The 22,709-nt window shown below is 38.0% G+C and overlaps 1 protein-coding gene across 2 annotated transcripts in view; it reads left to right on the plus strand.

Moving 5' to 3' along the window:
• The window catches only part of fus (epithelial splicing regulatory protein fusilli), a 128,077-nt gene that overhangs the window by 86,065 nt on the left and 19,303 nt on the right, over positions 1-22,709 (plus strand). For both annotated transcript variants that reach the window (XM_089735864.1, XM_089735863.1), the window contains exons 5-9: positions 1,459-1,548; positions 1,900-1,954; positions 19,155-19,265; positions 20,049-20,181; positions 21,759-21,896. In XM_089735864.1, coding sequence (XP_089591990.1) covers positions 1,459-1,548; positions 1,900-1,954; positions 19,155-19,265; positions 20,049-20,181; positions 21,759-21,896 — 527 coding nt within the window. The remainder of the gene's footprint in view (positions 1-1,458; positions 1,549-1,899; positions 1,955-19,154; positions 19,266-20,048; positions 20,182-21,758; positions 21,897-22,709) is intronic.

A 22,709-nucleotide genomic window follows, 5' to 3' on the forward strand; every position in this document is an offset into this window, starting at 1 on the left:
AAACTGTTTTGATATTTCATTATCTGTGTGCTTAGTGCGTGTTTTTTAACGTTCTCGATAGCGTAAAAGTTAACTCAAATTTGTTGGAGTTGGAACGTTTGCCTGTGCACATTCCCGATCCTGCGGACAGAATGGAAAGCAGTCGACGTCGCCCCAAACACGTTATTTCGGATCCTCCCGATCCACTAGCGGTGCTTTTAGATACCTCAAGCATCGATCATCGTCCTCGTCGATCCCGTCGCTTGCGACGAAGAGCTCGACGAGTAAATTAACCCTCAGACACAGCCCACTGAGTTTCTCGCCGGATCCGATCCGGTGGTAGATTCTGCGAAGCACGGCCCTTGCTAGGATTCGTGTTAGCAACGTCATTAGGTTTGAGCCCCGTGACCTCACCTACTAGTTAAGACGACGCTAATATAGCCTCTCAAGGCTATCAGCTTAGGTAGGGGAAAAAAATGCCTATGTTTGCCGCTAGGGGCGCTGTTCCAGCTGCATACTGCAGGTAGCTTTTACACAATCGAGAAAGTTAAAAAACTCGCACTAAGCACACAGACCGTGTATTTTTAAAACGATATTTGCAAAAAATATATGATCCATCGTTTATACATTGTGCGTAATACGAATTTTTCGGGTCGAAAATACAATGTTATTCGAATTCATTATTAAAAGCATTATATTTAACATAATCTGTATCAAATAAATAAAAAGTAGTAAAGGTGTGTCGATGTCCAACGAATCACACAAAAACTATAGAATATATTGTGATATTTTTTCTTAATTCACTTCTAAGACACTGTGTGCTTATCTAAATTCATGTTACAATATCTCATGTAAAGTTTATAGCTAAAAATCTGTTTACAGTAGAACTCAATAGATGGCGTTACTAGTTTCTTAAAAAATACTTTTTTCCCTATTTCATCGTTGGTAGCCTAAGGGGCTATTCCAACTATTTCCAAACTCGCGGCGACCGATAGGTGAGCTCACGAGCTCCACCTGAGAGAATTGCTAACATTAGCTTACTTTTACGGTTAAGTTACATGGTTCAATCGAAAAATGCATAACCAAGTGTTTTCATAAGCAGTTTAAAGAAAAACCACGGAGATAGCTTAATAAATATAAATTGTTTCAATTTTGTTGTTTTGTTTTAATATGTATTAATTGTATCAAATGATTATACGCACAGACACAGCCCACTGACTTTCTCGCCGGATCTTCTCAGTGGGTCGCGTTTCCGATCCGGTGGTAGATTCTGCGAAGCACTGCTCTTGCTGACCAGTGTTAGCAACACTCCGGTTTGAGTCTCGTGAGCTCACCTACATGTTAGGGCGAAGCTGAAATAGCCTCTCAAGGCTATCAGCATCGGTAGGAAAAAAGTTATATATATAGAGGAAAAATAATTGCCTGTAGTTTTCAGTCAGGGGTTTGTCATAAAATGATGTCCTTAAAATAATTCTACAGATTTAGGTATTCCTCCGTATTCCGGAGAAAATTTCTACGCTGCGGAAGTGAATGACATGGCGTCTATAATACAAAGGATAATTTCCGATGGTTAGTTACGTTTTTATTGTATTGACTGGTACATTATATTTATGATGACGATCTAATTAGTTTCTATTATCTGAGACAAATAACGATATAAGATTCTTGATTAGAATTATTATAAAATTAAATTTATAAATAGATAATAATATGTTTGAAATACGCCTAAGTCAATAGATTGCAAAACGTCAATGTCAATTTAGAAAGACGATGTCAAAAGTCAATGTCAAAATCTCAAATATTTTGTGTAGCGCCTGCCTTACTTCAAGGCGCGGAATACATGACATGCAAAAATGTGCAGTATTTCATAAGCACTAATGTCTATATTATGTCTTTGAGTATACGAATTATTTGTTTCAGGCTTCCGATTGGAGCTTCCGGAGGTCGTCGATTTAGTTTTAGAAACTGGAATATGGTGAGTTTAAATTATTAACATGTTATGATATTGTATGAGGCAATGAAAAGAAAAATTACAACATTCCGTGTCTATTTCATATTGCTTTAAACTTTCTCGGCTTTTACCGCGATTTCGATGCGTTTCGGTTTGAAGAGCGGGGCAGCCGTTGTAACTATACTTGAGACCTTAGAACTTATATCTCAAGGTGGGTGGCGCTTTTACGTTGTAGATGTCTATGGGCTCCAGTAACCACTTAACACCAGGTGGGCTGTGAGCTCGTCCACCCATCTAAGCAATAAAAAAAAAAGATTTTTTCATTTCACCATCATTTAATGTCATTAGACGTTTAAATCTCAAGGAACCCTAAAATGACAATAATAAACAATTTTAATATTTGTTTTTTTTTAATATTAATTTGTAATGGATATGGAATACTTTACAATGAATAAACAATAAAAGACTTAATTGCGTTTTCTGTGATCTATTAAGAGAACAACATTGGAAGCCCGTAACCTCTTTTAAAATTAATAGGTAATTCAACAGTATTATACTATTTCCATTTCTTTACTTTCTCGATGACAATTCTAATTTGAGAGCTGTAGTGTTGTGACCAAATAAGTAATGATATCGATCGCATATATTTATTATGTTTTGAACAAAAACATTCAAAGATATTTTTTAATTAATAATTTTTTTTTTTATTGCTTAGATGGATGGACGAGCTCACAGCCCACCTGGTGTTAAGTGGTTACTGGAGCCCACAGACATCTACAACGTATATGCGCCACCCACCTCGAGATATAAGTTCTAAGGTCTCAGTATAGTTACAACGGCTACCCCACCCTTTGAACCGAAACGCATTACTGCTTCACGGCGGAAATAGGCGGGGTGGTGGTACCTACCCGTGCGGACTCCCAAGAGGTCCTACCACCAGTGATAAAATAATATAGAATTATATACATATTATCATTATACATTATTATAAGCATTCGATAATATAAGTGCAGGAACTTATAATATAATAATCATATATTGGGGAGAGCTCATCGAGTGACAGTGACGATTCTTCATTTATTTATTTAATATAATATAATTACATATTGTAATGAAATGTATTATTAGTTAATAAATTTGTACAAAATTATCCGGCAATAGTTTAGTTTCTTAAACTTTGTAAGAAAATATCATGTCTGTTATCGTGTTACGTTTCTCGATAGCTCCATCCCTATCAGTTTCTCCGACTCTGCTGTGACCTTGTACATGCGGGAGCGTCATATTTTTATTAAATAATGTATTCTTCTTCTTCTCAGTCGTGTCACTCTTGACAGAGTGGTCGTGATCGTCATGTAGTGTTGGAAGGGGCAGACTTGATGTCGTCATGGAAATAATGTATACATAATGTAAAAAAAGACGCTCGTTCAAGTTTCCACAGGAGCTGTCATCGAGAAAATAAAGAAATTGAAATAGTTAAAATACATTATACAAATCTGAACTTTCTTTTTTATAAAAATATTTTTTTTATAAAATACGCTTTTAAAATACGCTTTTATTAGCTTTAGATCTATGTATGTTTGTAACGGAATCTTTGAACATGATTTTGACCCCCAAAAAATTGATATTCAACTAAAAATGAAAAATAAATAATAGTTTAAAAAAAACTAACAAAATACGCTTTTATAGAAAATCTAACTAAAAAATAGAAAATAAATTTGAATTAAAAATAGTGTAAGAAAAAATTATTTTATTGAAAAAGCGTGGGGTGCTTCTCAGGATATTATCAAAATAACCCTTCTACTCATAGCTCTTCATAAAATATTTATAACTACTGATACCATGCACCCCACGCTTTTTTTTACAAAAATATTTTTTTTTCTTACACATTTTTAATTGCAATTTATTAAAAGTAATTTTCTGTTTTTTGGTTGGATTTTCTATAAAAGTGTATTTTGTAAAAATTTTTAAACTATTTTTTTTTTAAAGTAAAGAGCTTTAAACGTTAATGATGAAGATTTCTCTTTACATATATAGATAGGTATAGGCGCTCATAATCCGTATTATTACCGTAGTTATGTTTAAAGTCAAGCTTCACAGTTAAAAGCTAATCGCTTATTGTCAATTACAGATCGCGAGTTCAAAAGCTATCTCCCGATAAGCTTGTTTGTGTTTGCAACCTCGTCGAGGGAATTACACGAATTTTATAACGTTATTTATTCGTGTGCTCTCACTAACGAACATCTGTGTCTTCTAATCATATTAATTCTCCAGAATGTTCTCAGTGGGTCACGATTCCGATCTGTTGGTAAACTCTGCGAAGCACTGCTCTTGCTAGGGCTAGTGTTAGCAAATTCTCTTAGGTTGAGCCCGTGAGCTCACCTACTCCATAGGTTACGCTGGCATACCCTCTTAAGGATAAAAATATATTGCATACGGAGAAGTTTTAATTATGGTCTATTCTTTAAAAAGAAATAAGCTTTAATAAGAAAAAGAAAAGAAAAAGAAAGAAGTTTAGGCTGTAGAACGCATCAAAGAATGATCTATACTATTTATACAAAACTGCTGCAAAACTTTACTATTCTTCAGCGGTCGGGTAAAAACAAACCGAATTGTGGTGCCTTACCGCACGGGGTCAGGACACAGCAAAAACAATCGTAACACATTACTGGACCATAAAACTAATTTCGACAACACACATCTTGTGACCTTTTTTTTTCTCCTAAAAGCCCATTCAACAAAAAGCAGTGTCCTGCGATAAAGCGTACTTTACAATAATGTTTCTAAACGTTACCGCTATGATTCATGATAATGTATTCGGCACTTTTTAGCGGGCCTTTAAAATATTTCACTGGTGGTAGGACCTCTTGGGAGTCCGCACGGGTAGGTACCACAACCCCGCCTATTTCCGCCGTGAAGCAGTAATGCGTTTCGGTTCGAAGGGTGGGGTAGCCGTTGTAACTATACTGAGACCTTAGAACTTATATCTCGAGGTGGGTGGCGCATTTACGTTGTAGATGTCTATGGGCTCCAGTAACCACTTAACACCAGGTGTGCTGTGAGCTCGTCCATCCACCTAAGCAATAAAAAAAAAAAAAAAAATAATTAATCTAATTAAAATTATTTTTACGAATAAGTTACAGTTTTCTTATATATCTTTTGTCTTAACTATTCGCTGGATACGTTGTAGATGTCTATGGGCTCCAGTAACCACTTAACACCAGGTGGGCTGTGAGCTCGTCCACATATCGAAGTAATAAAAATAAAAAAAAGTTTGAAACGGTTAAAATATTTTTAATTATTATCGTTTCTATTTGTTGTAAAATTTTAAGGCGAGCATATTATTTATGCTAACAAACTCAAAATAATTTTAAACATTGAACGTGCTATCACGGAATTAAAGATTATATGTTATTTAGCTACTACAAAAATAATCAACACTGATAATCTTAAATCGTCAACAAGGATACATTATACAACACGAGCCTATTTTTCAATTATTATCAGATAATAATTTCCAATGAGTAACGCTGAAAATGCTCGAAATTGTATCTTTTTGATTATGTTAGGTTATAATATGTGAAGTTGGATATTAGTGGCGGGAGGGCGTGTTCTGAATCCGCAAGACTAGGTACCATCACCCTGCCTAATTCTGCCGTGAAGCAGTAATTAATGTGTTTCGGTCTTAAGGGTAGAGCAGCCTATCATAAAACTTAAGTCCACTGAGTTTCTCGCCTGATCTTCTCAGTGGGTCGCGTTTCCGATCCAGTGGTAGATTCTGCGCAGCACTGCTCTTGCTAGGGTTAGTGTTAGCAACGTCGTCAGGTTTGAGCACCGTGAGCTCACCTACTTGTTAAGCTATTACGATGAAATGATATCTCAAGATCATCAGCTTAAGTAGGAAAAAAAAACTTAGACTTACAACTATGTCTGAAGATGGGTAGTGGCATTTACTTGTTGATGTCTACGGGCCAAGCTTACCACTTAACACTAGGTCCAACCAATCCAATTGCACAACCATCAAGTAATAAAAAAACAAAAATAGTTTGGAGCCAAATAAATGTCTTTAAATTATTTTTATGAATTTTTTTATTGCGTAGATGGGTGGACGATTTCACAGCCCACCTGGTGTTAAATGGTTACCGAAGCCCATAGGCATCTACAACGTAAATGCCGCCACCCATCTTGAGATATGAGTTCTAAGGTCTCAGTATTGTTGCAACGGCTGCCCCGCCCTTCAAACCGAAACGCATTACTGCTTCACGGCAGAAATAGGCGGGGCGGTGGTACCTACCCGTGCGGACTCACAAGACGTCCTACCACCAGCAAATTGTCTTGTTTTCGGCTATAAAATGATTACTTACTAAAGTTAGCGACGAAATTAACATAACTTCGTTTACCTGAGCCAATTCATCATCATCATCATCATCATCTCAGCCTGTCCATTGTCCACTGCTGAACATATTAATTAGAATAAAAAAAAAAAAACGAAACGTCATTGTAAGAGATTCGCATTTGAATTTAGCAAAACATCTGGTATAAATGAAGTTAAGGTATTGCTTGGTAGAGGGCACGTATCGCGCCGCGCCACTAATAAAACTTCAAAACAATCCGTAAGCCGTAATCATAGTCGGCGTGCGACAGGCCGCCTCATTCCTTCCCCCCAAACCTCGGGCTGACTCCTCATTCGCACTCAAGACGTCGACCGCGTAGCACGTCTTCAAAAACAAAAAAAACCTTATCAGTAATTTAATGTTTCGAACACGTTCGTGGTGTAATAAAAAACGCCTGGCCGCGATAAGAAGTCCTCAGTAGAGAGCTACGAGTGTTTGTACTGTGATACAACGCCGTCCTGGGCTCCTAATGACATCGATGCTCAACGCGACTCGAGATAAGGAGGTGAGTTGTGATAGCTTTACGATAATTAGTTCGCCTTGTGCGCTATTAGTCCGGCTATGTCGTGTTATTTGACCGATATAACACAAATATAATTGAGCATCGAAATCTAATTGAATATGCAATTTCGAAAAGGGCACATGTCGCATATTTTGTCAAATACGTTTTTTTCATATTCATGTAGTTTTGAGGCTTACCTGCACCCATTTTATAATAATTCCAGTAATTTTCAATTGCTAATTAACAATAAACTATATCTCAAAAGTTAATATTTTAAATTTTACACTGCTTTAGAAAATTATCAGTTTTTTTTTCATTTCCTGAATATTTTACATTTTCAGAGATGTGCCTTTTTCGAAATGGCATATTCATTTATGTTTATTCGTTACAAGAGCCCTGTGGATTTGCACGAAGCGTCACAGCTTACGTGTTTCAAACGTGTCAAATACAATACGTGTATGTAGTGTGCGTTCACAAAGAAATGCACTCGTTTTTAATGACGGCGTCACATTTCGTATTTAATAACTGACGCTGCGGTGTGCTTTAAAATGTTTCGCGGAATAGAACAAAAAAATAAAAATGAAACATGCCGTATATGAAAAAAATCCGGGTCCTTATTAGTTGAGCGGCAAAAAAAAGTTTGCCAAAATAAAATTGTCGAATCTGAAACCCGAATAATCGACTTTGAGCTCAAAGGGCAGTGCATAGAAAACCCTAAATCCAATAATTCAGTTTTGACGTATTTGTGAGAGAAAAAAACAAATGTTGAATCCACGTGTATGTAACTAAAATTACAGAATTTTTCATGTGACGTGGCTTCACTAGCGCGCAACGTAACGTTCCAACACCGACTTGTGTACGAGTGTTTGTAAATAAATATTTACGAAGAAAAAAAAAAGAATGATCACCATAAAACGACATAAGTAACATGCCTGTGCACATACAAAAATCACCTTTGTACCACATCATTAAATTTGATACATAGTTTACAGATATTATACGTATATAAATCATAAAAGGTTCACGAAATACGCTGATATTGCTATCGTCAATTGCAAGCCGCCTTGTAAGCAAGTTAAGTAAGTTACACCGGTGGTAGGACGTCTTGTGAGTCCGCACGGGTAGGTACCACCACCCTGCTTCTTTCTACCGTGAAGCAGTAATGTGTTTCGGTTTGACGAGCGGGGCAGCCGCTGTACTGTAAAAATTGTGACCTTAGAACTCATGTCTCAAGGTGGGTTGCGGTTTTCACGTCGAAAATAGGCTCCGGTAGCCACTCAACGCCAGGTCGACCGTGAACACGTCCTTATATCTAAGCAATAAAAAACCATTGACTGGAATAATATCTATGAAACCATAATTGTTTTCTTTCGTGAACTTCATTCGCCCTATTGCTACCGGAGCCGATTTGACGACATGCTCGAAGTGCCAATTATTTTGTGATAACGACTTGTTTTGTTCAACCGACCACGCCAATTTTAAGGCTTTAAAACGTAGTAGACCAATGTGCTTAGTGCCAGTTTTTTTAACTTTCTCGATAGCGTAAAAGTTAACTCAAATTTGGAATTGGAACAGCACCTCTAGCGGCTAACGTAGTTCAACGTTCGAACTCCATACAAATTTGAGTTAACTTTTACGCTATCGAGAACGTTAAAAAACTCACACTAAGCACACAGATGACGTAATTAAAACGTAAAATCATCAAATCATCTACTTAACTTATTGAACATTAAAATGAAGTGTACAGCGGTTTTTAAATGAAACCACAGGACTGAAAGCAATCAGTAAAACAAAGCCATACCTTGCCTTTTTAAAATAAGTATCTCGTATTTATCAATCGAAAACAAAACATAACATCGAAGGCACAGAAGTCATATTACAAAATTAACAATAATCGATTTAAAACGGCACATTCCCATTCGGTTAATAATCGTGAACTTCGCAATGCGCCTTGTTGGACAAACGATCTGTTAATGTTTCTTGAAGTAGGTACACGAATAGGTATTGTCTTGCCGGATCTTGGTACAAACGTATCTTTAAACTATATTACAAGGAAAGAGAGAGAGAGAGAGGGAGCTAGAGAGAGAGAGAGTTCTTTATTCATTACTAGCGACCCGCTTCGCTTCGGAAACTGTAATTTGAGTCGTCTATTATCAAAGGTGGCAATCTGTGCATTTGGAAAAAAAATATATATTGATATGTCAATACAGATTGATTTGAATATAATCGTCTTCTTCAAAGAATACGGTTCAAAACCTGCATTAAATAAAGGTTAATAGTTAACCTGTTATTTATCTAAGATGTCGTTCCGAAGAGTTTTGTGACTGCCAATGGAATACAAAGTCAATAATTCGTTTTTCTGATTTACCAATCATTGTCCAAATGTCAGATTGCCGGCTTTGATAATAGTCGACTCATTTATTATTGATTTCTCCACTATTTAATGGATGTTATAATACATATAAACCTTCCTCTTCAATCACTCTATCTCACAAATTCTATTTTATAATCACAAATTTCGCCAAGACTACACTATAAAAAATATTAACAAAGACAAACAATATTTAATCTATTCTCAATTTGACAACAGACGTCAAGACCAAAAGTTTGACAATAAATAGTATGCATGCGTGTGTGCGCCAAATACCTACATGGTATGTAGTGTGTGTAATGTTTTCTTTATTGATTTAATGTATCTTTTATGCATTATTTAAAAAAATAATTAGCATTGTGCACTTCTTCTCTATATTCTATATAAGTGTGGAAAATTTCATAGTCCTCCGTCCGCGAAATTTTCGTAAAGAGGGATACAAAGTTTTTGCCTCACGTATTAATATATAGATTACTCTACAATGTAAATATCAAACGATAGCTTGGCAAAGAATGTTGTGAAATAGAACGTAAAGGTAAATCGATCTATTATTCGACTATTACTGGTGGTAGGACATCTTGAGAGTCCGCGCGGGTAGGTACCACCACCCTGCCTATTTCTGCCGTGAAGCAGTAATGCGTTTCGGTTTGAAGGGCGGGGCAGCCGTTGTAACTATACTGTGACCTTAGAACTTATATCTCAAGATGGGTGGTGTACTTACGTTTTAGATGTCTATGGGCTCCAGTAACCACTTAACACCAGGTGGGTTGTAAGCTCGTCCACCCACCTAAGCAACAAAAAAAAGGTATGAAATAAAGGCTGAATCAAATACTGGGAATTCACTAAGACTTCAGTGGACGGCGGGGCAGCCGTTGTCTATACTTGAGACTTTAGAACTTATATCTCAATCTATAGGCTCCAGTAACCACTTAACACCAGGTGGGCTGTGACCTCGTCCACTCATATAAGAAACTAGCGACCCGCCCTCGCTTCGCTTCGGAAACATTAAAACACACATGAAACCAAAAAAAATTAAATAAAAAAAAAATTTAAAAAAGTAGCCTATGTTCATCAGGGACAATGTCGGCTTCTAATGGAAAAAGAATTTTTCAAATCGGTCCAGTAGTTTCGGAGCCTACTCGAAACAAACAAACAAACAAATCTTTCCTCTTTATAATATTAGTATAGATAATATTAGTATAGATATAGATATAGATAAATAAAAAAAAAAAAAATCGATCTGTCTTATTCTACCATAAACTAAAATAGCGATTTCGAAGCCAACCCTAATTCAGGAATGGTACGAATTCACGAAACACTGAATACTCAATTACCACTTTATTCTAAGAATTGCGACCTCCTGAACGAGAAACGTATCACAAGCAACGAATAAACAATAACAATATTTACATAATCATTCTGGCGATTTGCGTGTTCTTTGAACGTTTTTATTGCGTCATAAAAACACTGAAGCACAATAGACGGACAATGGAAACAAAACCAAATTCTATTCAGATATGAGAAAATTGCAGTCGTTTTAACATATGTACTTGTGGCCAAATTGGATGCTAATTCAGCTTTTGTTTTCCATTCCCATGCATCAGCTCGCTGAGTCGCTGAGTTTCTCGCCGGATCTCTACAGCGGATCGCGATTCCGATCCGGTAGTAGATTCATTCGCGAAGCAGCTGCCCTTGAGTTGTTAGGTCTCCTTTGGAAGCGCTCGGGCAGCTGTTAGCAAATCCCACCCCTCCTGGCTGATGAGCCTTTGCTCGCCCATCTGTCCTGGTGAAACTGAAAGGCCTCTGCGCCAACAGTAGGTTATCCCTCAATCCTAAAAAAAAAAAGGTCGGTCTTTTCATTGCTGAAGGCCGTGTCCAATTACTAGTGCACAATAGTGCATCGCACTATGCTACTCCGCGTCTTCCTTTCTTCAGCGGTCTTTATAGCCTCGTTTATTGTCAGGCCGGTGAGCGTCTTCACCAGATCTGACCAGCGGGTAGGTGAACGTCCGCGTGATCTTCTCCCGTCAACCTGAGCAACTAGCATCAGTTTCTCTACGTTATCAGGATCTCTACGTGCTCTGTCTTTTAGTATAGTAGCGTTAAATGTTTAATGTAGCCTTGTCAGAAGTCGCATTAGAAGTTTCACTTCAAAATACTGGTTTCTATAGTAAATGGAATTATAGTTCAGGACTGTATAATGATGTGATTGGTCAACTAATATAGGTATTCAGCGTCGCTAATAGAGTGGCAATACCTAGCGCACTACAGACTTAGAGAAAGACCAACACTTTAGACCTTACAAACTCGCGCTCCTAACATGGTAACTCTTTGACAGGAGGACTTTAGTATACTTTGTGTTTTGTACCCAGTTGCTCATAAAGGAGTTCTTTGAATTGTCCGAGATGATCCCGTCATCAGCTTTTGAACGGTCTATTCGTTTTTTGTCGTCTATTTTATGTACATATGAGAACAGTCAGTTTGTTCCTTGTCGTCTGGTTCGTGTGGGTCTTTTAGGAAGGCATTAAAAGCTATGCCTGCCGCTAGTCACGTGCGCGTTCATTCCCTTTCTCTCTTTGTTTCTTTTCAAATTCTTATCAAGTCTCTGTCTTAGTCTATCTCTAGTCGTTGTAGGTCTTACGTCCTGTCAAATAGGTTGCACGCCACGACAGCTTTTTAACATCAAACCGTTTGATCACTTCTGCTACCTGAAACTAGTAAGCTAATCCAAAATGCCTTTATGATCATATACCATCCAGATTAAAATAAACCCTCTGTATATAATGCCACGGTCTTTTTTTGAACGAGGCGTGAGAAGACTCCTCGCCTGTGGACAGCAATTTAGCTGTGCCCTTGGCGGTGACCACAGATCCGCCGAGGCACATCCTTATCGGCTACCAAAGGCAATGAAGGAATTTCCACGCATAAAACTCATGTTTGCACTAATATTTTTCTATAAACCGTGTCATTAATTCATTTGTAACTTAATAACCGTCAATATTAAGTGTCATCGCCGTGAGTCACCGGAGCCGATGGCTCCAAGAGTTGAATAATCCATGAAATCTTGAACATTCAAAACACATTCGCGTTTCACGTGAAATTCAACTTGCCATTTTAAAAGCATTTGTGCAAGATTTATGATTGTGCCGCGCGCCCAACGGTAGAGTAAGTAATATGAGAACTCCAGTCCTTGATGTCAACGCATACGTACCGTCAACAAAAAAGAAATTTTTAGAAAGTTTTTTTTTTCTTATATTTGTGGACGAACTCAAAACCCACCTGGTGTTCAGTGGTTACTGGAGCCCATAGACATCTACAACGTAAATGCGACACCCACCTTGAGATATAAATTCTAAGGTCTCAGTAAAGTTACAAGGGCTGCCCCACCCTTCAAATCGAAACGCATTACTGCTTCACGGCAGAAATAGGCAGGGTGGTAGTACCCACATGTGCGGACTCAAGAGGTCCTACCCCCAGTAAAAGAAAATCATTCAATCTGTTTCGACTATTTAAAACTTATCACACTTTAAGTGTACAATAACTACAATGTTAGGCGCATAATCGCTTAGATTATGTTCGTAGTTTCGTCTTTGTCACTCATACTTATATCACACATATAAAGTAATTCATTATCTCTTTCTAAGGTACGACGTGCAAAACAAATAATTAAATTCACAATCTCCAGTAGAATAAATTATATTATTTATTTGCAAATATATCAAAATATAAGGTTGTGTATTTGTGTGCGCGTTTATAGCGTTATAAAAACAACAAATATCAATTTTGTCCGACTGAATTAAGATTGTAATGACAAAGAAAATAAATAAAATTTAAATATAATATTATTATGAATTGCTGTATTTACGTATTTTTCGCAAGCTCACTCGTGATGTGCTGACGCTACGTTCGAAATATCAACAAACTCCTTATGTCATCCGTTGGGATTTTTAATGCGTACAGAAATATTTTCAATTTGTTTCCCAGAACCATAGACGCTAACACTTAATGCACATTCCAATGTACTTATTATTCGAAGTTATTAAGAAATACAGGAACAATCTGCCAAAGGTATAGCTGCTTAGGCTACCAAAAAAAACAATGCACTAAGACCTTAAAAAAAAAGCTGTGGGAACTAACGCTGTTTGTGTAAAATGGAACGTAACATTTGATAAATATTAAATTTTTTAACAGAAGCTGTATAATTTTTTTTTGTACAGAATACCTCTTGTAGGCGTACAAGCATACGGCGCACCTGATGGTGAGTGGTTACCATCGCTCATAGACGTCAGCAATTCCAGGGACAGAGCCAAGCCACTGCCTACCACAAAATATCGGATATAAAATGTCAAATTGCAATATGTTACACAGTCTTACATATTTCAATATTTTACGTATCAAAATCGATTTTAAAACGCCCACTGAGTTTCACGACGGATCTTCTCAGTAGGCCGCGTTTCCGATCCGGTGGTAGATTCTACGAAGCACTGCTCTTGCTAGGGTTAGTCTTAGCAACGTCGTCAGGTTTGAGCCTCGTGAGTTTACTTACTAGTTAAGGTTACGCTGAAATGGTCTCTTAAGACCATCAGCTTAAGTAGGAAAAAAAAGGTTTTCAGCATTTGTGAAACCGACCCATGTGGACTTACTTGAAGATATTTGCTTGTGTACCTTATAGTTCCATAGCCTCGATACAAACACAGGCGTCTTACTGATGGGGCTTAGTCGGTAGTCGTTCTGCGGGGCAAGTGCTTCGCGCGCCTTTTTCAAGGCGTAGTCTCCTGCGAGGAATTCGGGGAGGTGGAGGACCTTGACCCTCCTCGTCCCCCTCTTCCTCTCAGGAGGCGCCGGAGTCCGACGTAACCCGGTTCGCTACCCCCCCCGGACCGGGTATCCGTAAATGGATTCCCCAGCGTTAAAAAAAAGGCGTCTTACTGATTAGGCCGCGTGCGCTGAACATACCTAAACAAAAATTACTTCTGTCCGTTCCGGCGATTTGCCTAATGCTTAAAGCACGTTGCACAAGCGGACTCGTCGTGTCACCATCTTTATTGTTGCAATATCAAACACAATGGGTGTTTACATTCACATGATATCTTCATTGAATTCTTCTTCGTTCAGCTGAACACGTAGCTTGTTTAAACACTGAAATTAATACGTCAAGCACAAACTTTGTATCCCTTTTTACGAAAATTGCGCGGACGGAGGAGTATGAAATTTTCCACACTTATAGAGAATATAGAGAAGAAGTGCACAATGCTAATATTTTTTTTAAATAATGCATAAAAGATATATTAAATCAATAAGGAAAACATTACACACACTACATACCATGTATTTGACGCACACACGCATGCATGCTATTTATTGTCAAACTTTTGTTCTTGACGTCTGTTGTCAAATTGAGAACAGATTAAATATCGTTTGTCTTTGTAAATATTTTTTATAGTGTAGTCTTGGCGAAATTTGTGATTATAGAAGTATAAAATACAATCATAATAGTGTACAAACTTACAATTCCAATTAATTATAGTCGAATTTCGACTACTGCGGGACCTCTAGTACACTGAAATACGCTTTTAAATGTGTAAGTTTGTCGTGGGAAATCGCAAATACATGTTTTACGTGAAAATGCTTTTACTTTATATGAAAATTTTATGTACGCAACGAACATTCATGAGTGTAGTCCAGTGTGCTTAGTGCGAGTTTTTTAACGTTCTCGATAGCGTAAAAGTTAACTCAAATTTGTATGGAGTTGGAACAGCGCCCCTAGCGGCAAACGTAGGTAAAGGTTCCGACTTCATACAAATTTTAGTTAACTTTTACGCTATCGAGAACGTTAAAAAACTTGAACTAAGCACACAAGGGGGGAATGCTCGGGTAGACTACGCATTAGACCTGACCGCGGGGGGGGGGTGACGCGAGAAGACCAAACCTTTTTAGTAGCTTTAGCGAGTGGTGATAATTGTTTATCGAAGCCAACAGATATCAACAATGTAAATGACGCAATTCAACTTGAGAAGTGAGTTCTAACTCTCAATTCTATAATACAACCAACGGCTGAACATTGAAAATTTGTTCTAAAATTTACACTAATTTTTCTTTACTTTGAAACCTTAAGTTCGAAGCTAAGTCTGATAAGCTTCGTCACTATTTACCTTTTAGTGAGCTAAGAACCTAGACATCTCTGTCGTGTGGAGACCGTAACGTAAATTTGACTTAGTGTAAGAAAGAGACGAATATATATGTATCTAAGATGTCATCATATAAACACAGAATTTCCGCTATGTGTAAATTTCGTAACGCTAAAATTCAAATTTCTCCCATTTAGACAAATAAATGTTTCGCTAACTCTCTCGTTGCTAAGGAATATATAATATAAATAAAATAAATAGATATTTTATCCGTATAACAATGTTATCGTTCAAACATAATCGAATATAATCTCTGCCTACCTACCGAAACAATAGAATTGTAAAAATTGGAAATAATTGAAACATTGATTGCGAGGTAGATAACCCCTTTGCAATTTTATTTTTGTAACAATTTATTTCCATGACGATCTGCCCCTTCCAACACTACATGACGATCACGACCACTCTGTCAAGAGCAAATATATTAAGTGTATAATCTATGGTCAAGAATGACACGACTGAGAAGAAGAAGAAGAACAATTTATTATCCACCTAACCCCTATTTAGTAAATAGCTTGTTTAATAAATTCACAGCAACTGATTATATCAAAGAATTAAAAAGCTTGTTTAATAAATTCACAGCAAACTGATTACATCAAAGAATTAGCGTATAATTAATTGATATTTCTCAAAGTTCTGGGCGTGAAGTCGAAATCGTTTTGGCGTGGAAATTTTAAATCAAGGATATTTATTATCTTTTGCAAATTGTACATTTCCGATTGTATCGGTGCGATAAAGATATTATGATTTAGTTAAATAAATCACAAACATAAAAAAAATTAAATTGTCAATCCGTATCATGCCTTCGGAATTAATTTTCACCACTGAAACAAGGAACTTGCCCCCAAATTAATCTTTAAATTACTCGTATTCAAAAAATACGTATATATAATATACTAGCTGTACTCGCCCGCTTCGCTGGGCATTTAAATTTAACATTACTATTTATTGTCATTATTATTAGGGAGTCCAACACTCATATAAATATTAGCCTATCTGTTAAGTACCTACATGTATTTTCTACATGGACACCAAGTTTCAAGTCAATCGGATGCATGGTTCAATAGCTATAACGGAACATCGTAAAAACCACTGTATATTTATTTATATATTAGTATAGGTATAACGAGAAATAATAAGACAGGTATGCGTTACTGAGAACTGATCGAATATCAGTGTTTCTGTGTACGGACGAACATCTAATCCCCCAAATTAACTGTTTGTTAAATTACAAAAACCCGATCTTAGGATAAAAACAAAAAAGGCATTGAAATCCTAGGAAAAAAAACAAACACGAAGTAGCATAGCTTAGCAATAGCAATAGCATAGTTTTGGAACGAAGTTCCTTATCGCGCGTTGTGAAAGGGGGCTAGACGGAAAAAATTCTTACGAAAAGTTGTCACGACACTTTTTGCTATAAATTCTTACGAAAAGTTGTCACGACACTTTTGGAACAAAGTTCCTTATCGCGCGTTGTGAAAGGGGGCTAGACGGAAAAAATTCTTACGAAAAGTTGTCACGACATTTTTTGCTATAGTAAGCTATTGTAAGCTGTGCGGCGTCGCATGTTTCTCTGTCTGTCTGTCTGTCTGTCTCTCTCTCTCTTTCTTCATACCTCGAATAGAACTTTAAATTAATATTTTTATAATTGGGAACTTCGTTCCTATCCGGTGTCCCACGACACCACACATCTTTTTTTTTTTTCGGGCTGGGGTCCGAAATTCTTAAGAGGTGTCCTAGGGGCACGCATGGTATTTGGGAGTTGACGGTCTACAGATGCTAAGAGCAGACCGCGGGCCTAGCGTTAAAGAGCACAGCTTGATTTAAAATTCAAATTGCATTTCAGTACCTAGTGATACTACTTCTAGTGAATGCCCATACAAATTGGTTTCACCGTGGGGACACCCACAGACACAGCCCACGGGTCTTCTCAGTGGGCCGCGTTTCCGATCCGGTGGTAGATTCCGCGAAGCACTGCTCTTGCTGGGGCCAGTGTTAGCAACACTCCGGTTTGAGCCCCGTGAGCTCACCTACACGTTATGGCGAAGCTGATATAGCCTCTCAAGGCTATCAGCATAGGTAGGAAAAAAAAGTGGAGACTTGCTCGCACACAGAGACCGATAACGAATTACGATGCTTTTTTTATTATCTTAATTGTTTCGCCGTGATTCTTGAACTTAATAAGTTCGATTAACAAAATGCATTAATATATTATCAAATTTTATCTCGAACTGAATGACCAGTGACCCGAGAATCGTGTCGTCTAAGTGATAATTTCGATGTTTTTAAACACAATTCTTTTTTTTATATATATATTTTTTTTATTGCTTAGATGGTTAGACGAGCTCACAGCCCACCTGGTGTTAAGTGGTTACTGGAGCCCATGGACATCTACAACGTAAATACGCCACCCACCTTGAGCTATAAGTTCTAAGATCTCAGTATAGTTACAACGGCTGCCCCACCCTTCAAACCGAAACGCATTACTGCTTCACGGCAGAAATAGGCAGGGCGGTGGTACCTACCCGCGCGGACTCTCAAGAGGTCCTACCACCAGTTTTCACTTCATATTTCGTCAATGCAAGCATTCGATTTACTTTTCGGTACAAAGGTGACGTAAAGTTAATTGTGTTCAGAGGGATCATTTGATGGTTTCGAGTAAACACACAGCGAAGAACAAGCTAATGTTTTGGGATATGAATTAGATAAAGAAGTTGTGCGCGACTCTAAATTCATATATTTCGTCTCTGAACTAACTGTCATAAATTTTGTTTAGGACCGCTTGTCGTAGGTAAGGATTTCGGCTATTTTACCATCGCTCCGCTACTTATCCATCGGTCGTTTTATCCATTATGTCACAACGTAATCATATTGTTATTCTGCAATATAGGACTTGAACTTCGCCGTCAATAAAAAAATTACAAACCAGTATTATTGTTCTTAAGTTCAAAGTTTAAAAAATAAGAAATAAAAAATAAAAATAAAAAAAGCTCCAAAGTGACTGAACATTTTTAAAATATAGCTCCATTAATCGAATATGTTTGAATTCGAACGAAACACAGCGCTACCAACATTAGGAAGTGTATAATTTATTTCCTTTTATTTCATCATAATTAACTTATTTGCTCGCTGTTATCATTACCAAAGACCCGTGACATTTATCGGCGCCAATAAATATTATTTTCGTCGTGACATTAACTTGTTATGCATGAACGTATGTTTAATGTTTATGCGGTAATATTATATAAAAAAATTACGTGAACTATTCCCATAATAATTACCTACATTGATGAAACAAAGGGGATAAAATGACTGTTAATTATAGTATACGGCTTACTTACTTTATGGCGCTATAGTATAGCGTAGTCTGAAAACAGCCTAAAGCTGATTTAGTATAGCAGCGTATACCTACTTAGCCGTTTAACATTGATTAAGTCGACCATTGAGACGACGACCTAGTTGATACCCTGAATTGGGATAGCTTTTTTTTCTATCTATGCTGGTAACCTCGAGCGGTTATGCCTGCGTCACTGAGCGAGTAGGTGAGCTCACGGGGCTCTAACCTGACGAGGTTGCTAACACTAGCCCTAGCAGGAGCAGTGCTTCGATCTACCACCGGATCAGAAACACGGCCCACTGAGAAGATCCGGCGATAAACTCAGCGGGCTGTGTCTAAGGGTCCTTTTTTATCTTTAGTATTATCTCCAACACTCGTGCGGGAAAAAAGAAACGCTTCTATTAATTTTAACCCTTTAATTTTCAATTGTTACAGCTCAAAAGACGATGAGATTGACGGGAACTGCATAGTTCGCGCCCGCGGTCTTCCCTGGCAGTCCTCAGACCAGGACATCGCAAAATTCTTCAGGGGCCTAAATGTCGCAAAGTAAGCCGGGTTTATATATCTATTATTCGCTCTGTAAGCATCGTAGTTCTTGGCTCATAACTAAGACTCTTGCTACTCAATAAGAGTTCCTTTATGAAGGATGGTGATGTAGTCTAATAAAACCAATCACGCAAATTTTTGACAAGCCTACTATCTTGCTGTTGTATTGCGATATTGCTCAGACTATTTCTGCCGTCATTCCAATGGAAACCACGATCATGCCTCAAATAACAACGGCGTATTGTTGTATATGGCCTCTGGAGTCTGGCTACTACGAGATGACCCCAGAAACTGTTTTCCCACTGTTCAACCCTATCTCTAATACGAAATATTTACCTACACGTTTAGGATCGACAGCTGACATTAATTCTTAAAAGCCATTCTCAACTTTATTGCGCTAGTTAGGGCTGGCATAACATGTCTTCATATTATAACTAGCGGCCCGCCCCGGCTTCGCTTGGGTTGTAGCGCACGCGATGTAAAGAATTTTAGGTAATTTTTTTCACACATTGGGTTACATTATTGGAGTTTCATCAAGGATACCTATTTTTTTTTGAAAATTTAGTAAACATAGCCTATGTCACCCGGGGTTAGCGTAGTTTTCCAGCCGTGAAATAATTTTTCAAATCGGTTCGGTAGTTTCGGAGCCTATTCAAAACAAACAAACAAAATTTTCCTCTTTATAATATTAGTATAGATTGGCTATAGTTTATGACCTATGTCTGCTTAACGCGAGCCCTTCGTTGATGGATGAATCAATGACCTCAATATTGTTCCTCTAAGGGGTGGAGTAGCTCTTTGCCTATCACCGCAAGGGAGACGTAACGGCGAAGCACTGGTTCGATTCGTGTCACAAGAGCACAGGGATATGGCTCTGAAGCGACATAAACACCACATCGGCCCTCGGTACATTGAGGTAAGTCTTCTTCGTCAGCATCAGCGAAAAGACTGAAAATTAATGGATATCCGCCTCTTTAAAGAGCCTTACCACGACGACCGGTGCGAGAACTGCGGGGTTGAAGTGTTGGGGGGCAGGGTACATTATTCGCCAGACCCTAAGCGTTCTTCTCCTCCTCACAATAATTCATATTTAGATATTTTCAAGGTCTCGGTAACGTAAACTAGTGATAACCCTATTGCGAAATATTTGAATTTAAACATCTATATACGTTCGGTAAAATTTTCGTAATATGACGAAAATGTTTTCCAGCCACTGACAAAAAAAACACTATTTTTCAATATTAGACTATCCCGTACAAGTGAAGACATTAAAATAGGAACAATCGACCCCAATAGCGGGGTTGTGAAGGGTTATCATCGTTCTATTATTAGCTTCAAAACGCATCCTTAGTTAGTGGCGTTACATTGCTTTGGAACAGTTTTAGTTTGAAGAAGAGATCGAGAACATCCCGATATCTCTGTCTCGCCCGACAATGACGTCATTAACTACCACGCAAACCTTGTTTTGTCATTTAACAAATAAAACATGGTCGTTCCTGAAAGCACTCGTAATATTTGAAGTTGAAAATACGTATAGAAATTAACATTACAATATGATTACGTCGTGAGCCGGTTTTTTTTTCATTCCATCCTTCCTCAACTTATACAATCGTCAGGTTATTTGCTGAGCGTCGTAATTTTCTATAGTCCGTCAAAGCCACTTCTTCAATCTTCCACACGGTGTGAGGTTCCTGCTATTTGTTTCCATCTACGCCTGTAAGACTTAGTCCCCTTTTTTATCGGGCAGGGGGCCGAACCCCACGAAGTGTCCGCATTTAGGGGGCATGCGGGGTATATATATATATTTTTTTTATTGCCCTTGTAGGCAGACGAGCACACGGCCCACCTGATGGAGAGTGGTTATCGTCGCCCATGGACTTCAGCAAGGCCAGGGGCAGAGCCAAGCCACTGCCTACTGCTTAATACTCTCCACAAGCCTCGTTTGAAGAAGGATATGTCATAGCGCTCGGGAAACACCGTGGAGGAGAGCTCATTCCATAGCCGGATGGTATCTGGGACTTGACGGTCTGAATATGTTGAGAGCAAAGGCGGCCCTAAGGATATTTTGGGGACTTATCCACCAAACGACCCGATTTACACGACTACGTCCTCTAGGCTGTCGCTTTTGACCTTCCTTGCCTGCTTAGTCAACCTAAGAAAATCCATTTAGGTACCTTACCCAAAAGATCATAAACGATCTAACAAATTATAATTACTGGTCGTATATACTGGTCTGGTATAATTACTGGACGTCTTGTGACTCACGCACGGGTGGGTACCACCACCCTGCCTATTTCTGCCGTGAAGCAGTAATGCGTTTCGGTTTGAAGGGCGGGGCAGCCGTTGTACTGTTAAAAGTGAGACTTTGCAACTCATGTCTCAAGGTGGGTGGCGGCCTTTACGTCGTAGATGTCTATGGGCTCCGGTAACCACTTAACATCAGGTGGGCCGTGAGCTCGTCCACTCATCTAAGCAATAAAAAATATTATTCAGGTGTACCGGGCGAGTGGTGAAGATTTCCTCTCGGTGGCTGGTGGCGCGACCTGTGAAGCAGCTGCCTTCCTATCGCGAGGAGCGCGCGTCATCGTTAGAATGCGAGGATTACCTTACGATGCCACCGCTCAACAAGTCGTGAGTACCTTGACGACAAACATCACTACATAGTATAAAACAAAGTCGCTTTCTCTGTCCCTATATTCCTATGTATGCTTAAATCTTTAAAACTACGCAACGGATTTTGATGCGGTTTTTTTTAATAGATAAAGTGATTGAAGAGGAAGGTTTATATGTATAATAACATACATTAAACAGTGGAGAAATCAATAATAAATAACAGTTTCCGAAGCGAAGCGAGGGCGGGTCGCTAGTTAATAATAACTTTGATGCAACAACAAAAAGCTGCTATATTAAATACACGTTGGACATGTTCGTAAGTTTTTAGTAATAGAAGAAAACTCAACTGACGGACATTAAAAATATTTATTCCTTACTAGCTGACCCGGCAGAATTCGTAGTGCTTCAATAAATAAATAAAAGACCTAAACTTTTGTATAAAATAAACTTAAAACAAACAAAAGGAGTCCGTCCGACGGAGGACACATCAAAGGGAAAACGAAATTGTTATTTTTATTTAATTCCGAGCATTTTCATATTTATCTACCCTTTAAACCTTCTCTGGACTTCCACAAATAATTCAAGACCAAAATTAGCAAAAATCGGTCCAGCCGTTCTCGAGTTTTAGCGAGACTAACGAACAGCAATTCATTTTTATATATATAGATAATATAATATAATAATTATAATATAATATAGATTAATAAAATAAAAAATACAGTTGCAATGCACAATTATACGGAATACTTACATTTATTGATATTTTCGAATCTGAACTTTGTTTTCGAGAGGCTACATTGAAGTATCTGTCCCGTATACAGTGGAAACGTA

This window comes from Bombyx mandarina, chromosome 20 (genome assembly GCF_030267445.1).
Source record: "Bombyx mandarina strain Sakado chromosome 20, ASM3026744v2".
Classification (NCBI taxonomy): Eukaryota; Metazoa; Arthropoda; class Insecta; order Lepidoptera; family Bombycidae; genus Bombyx; species Bombyx mandarina.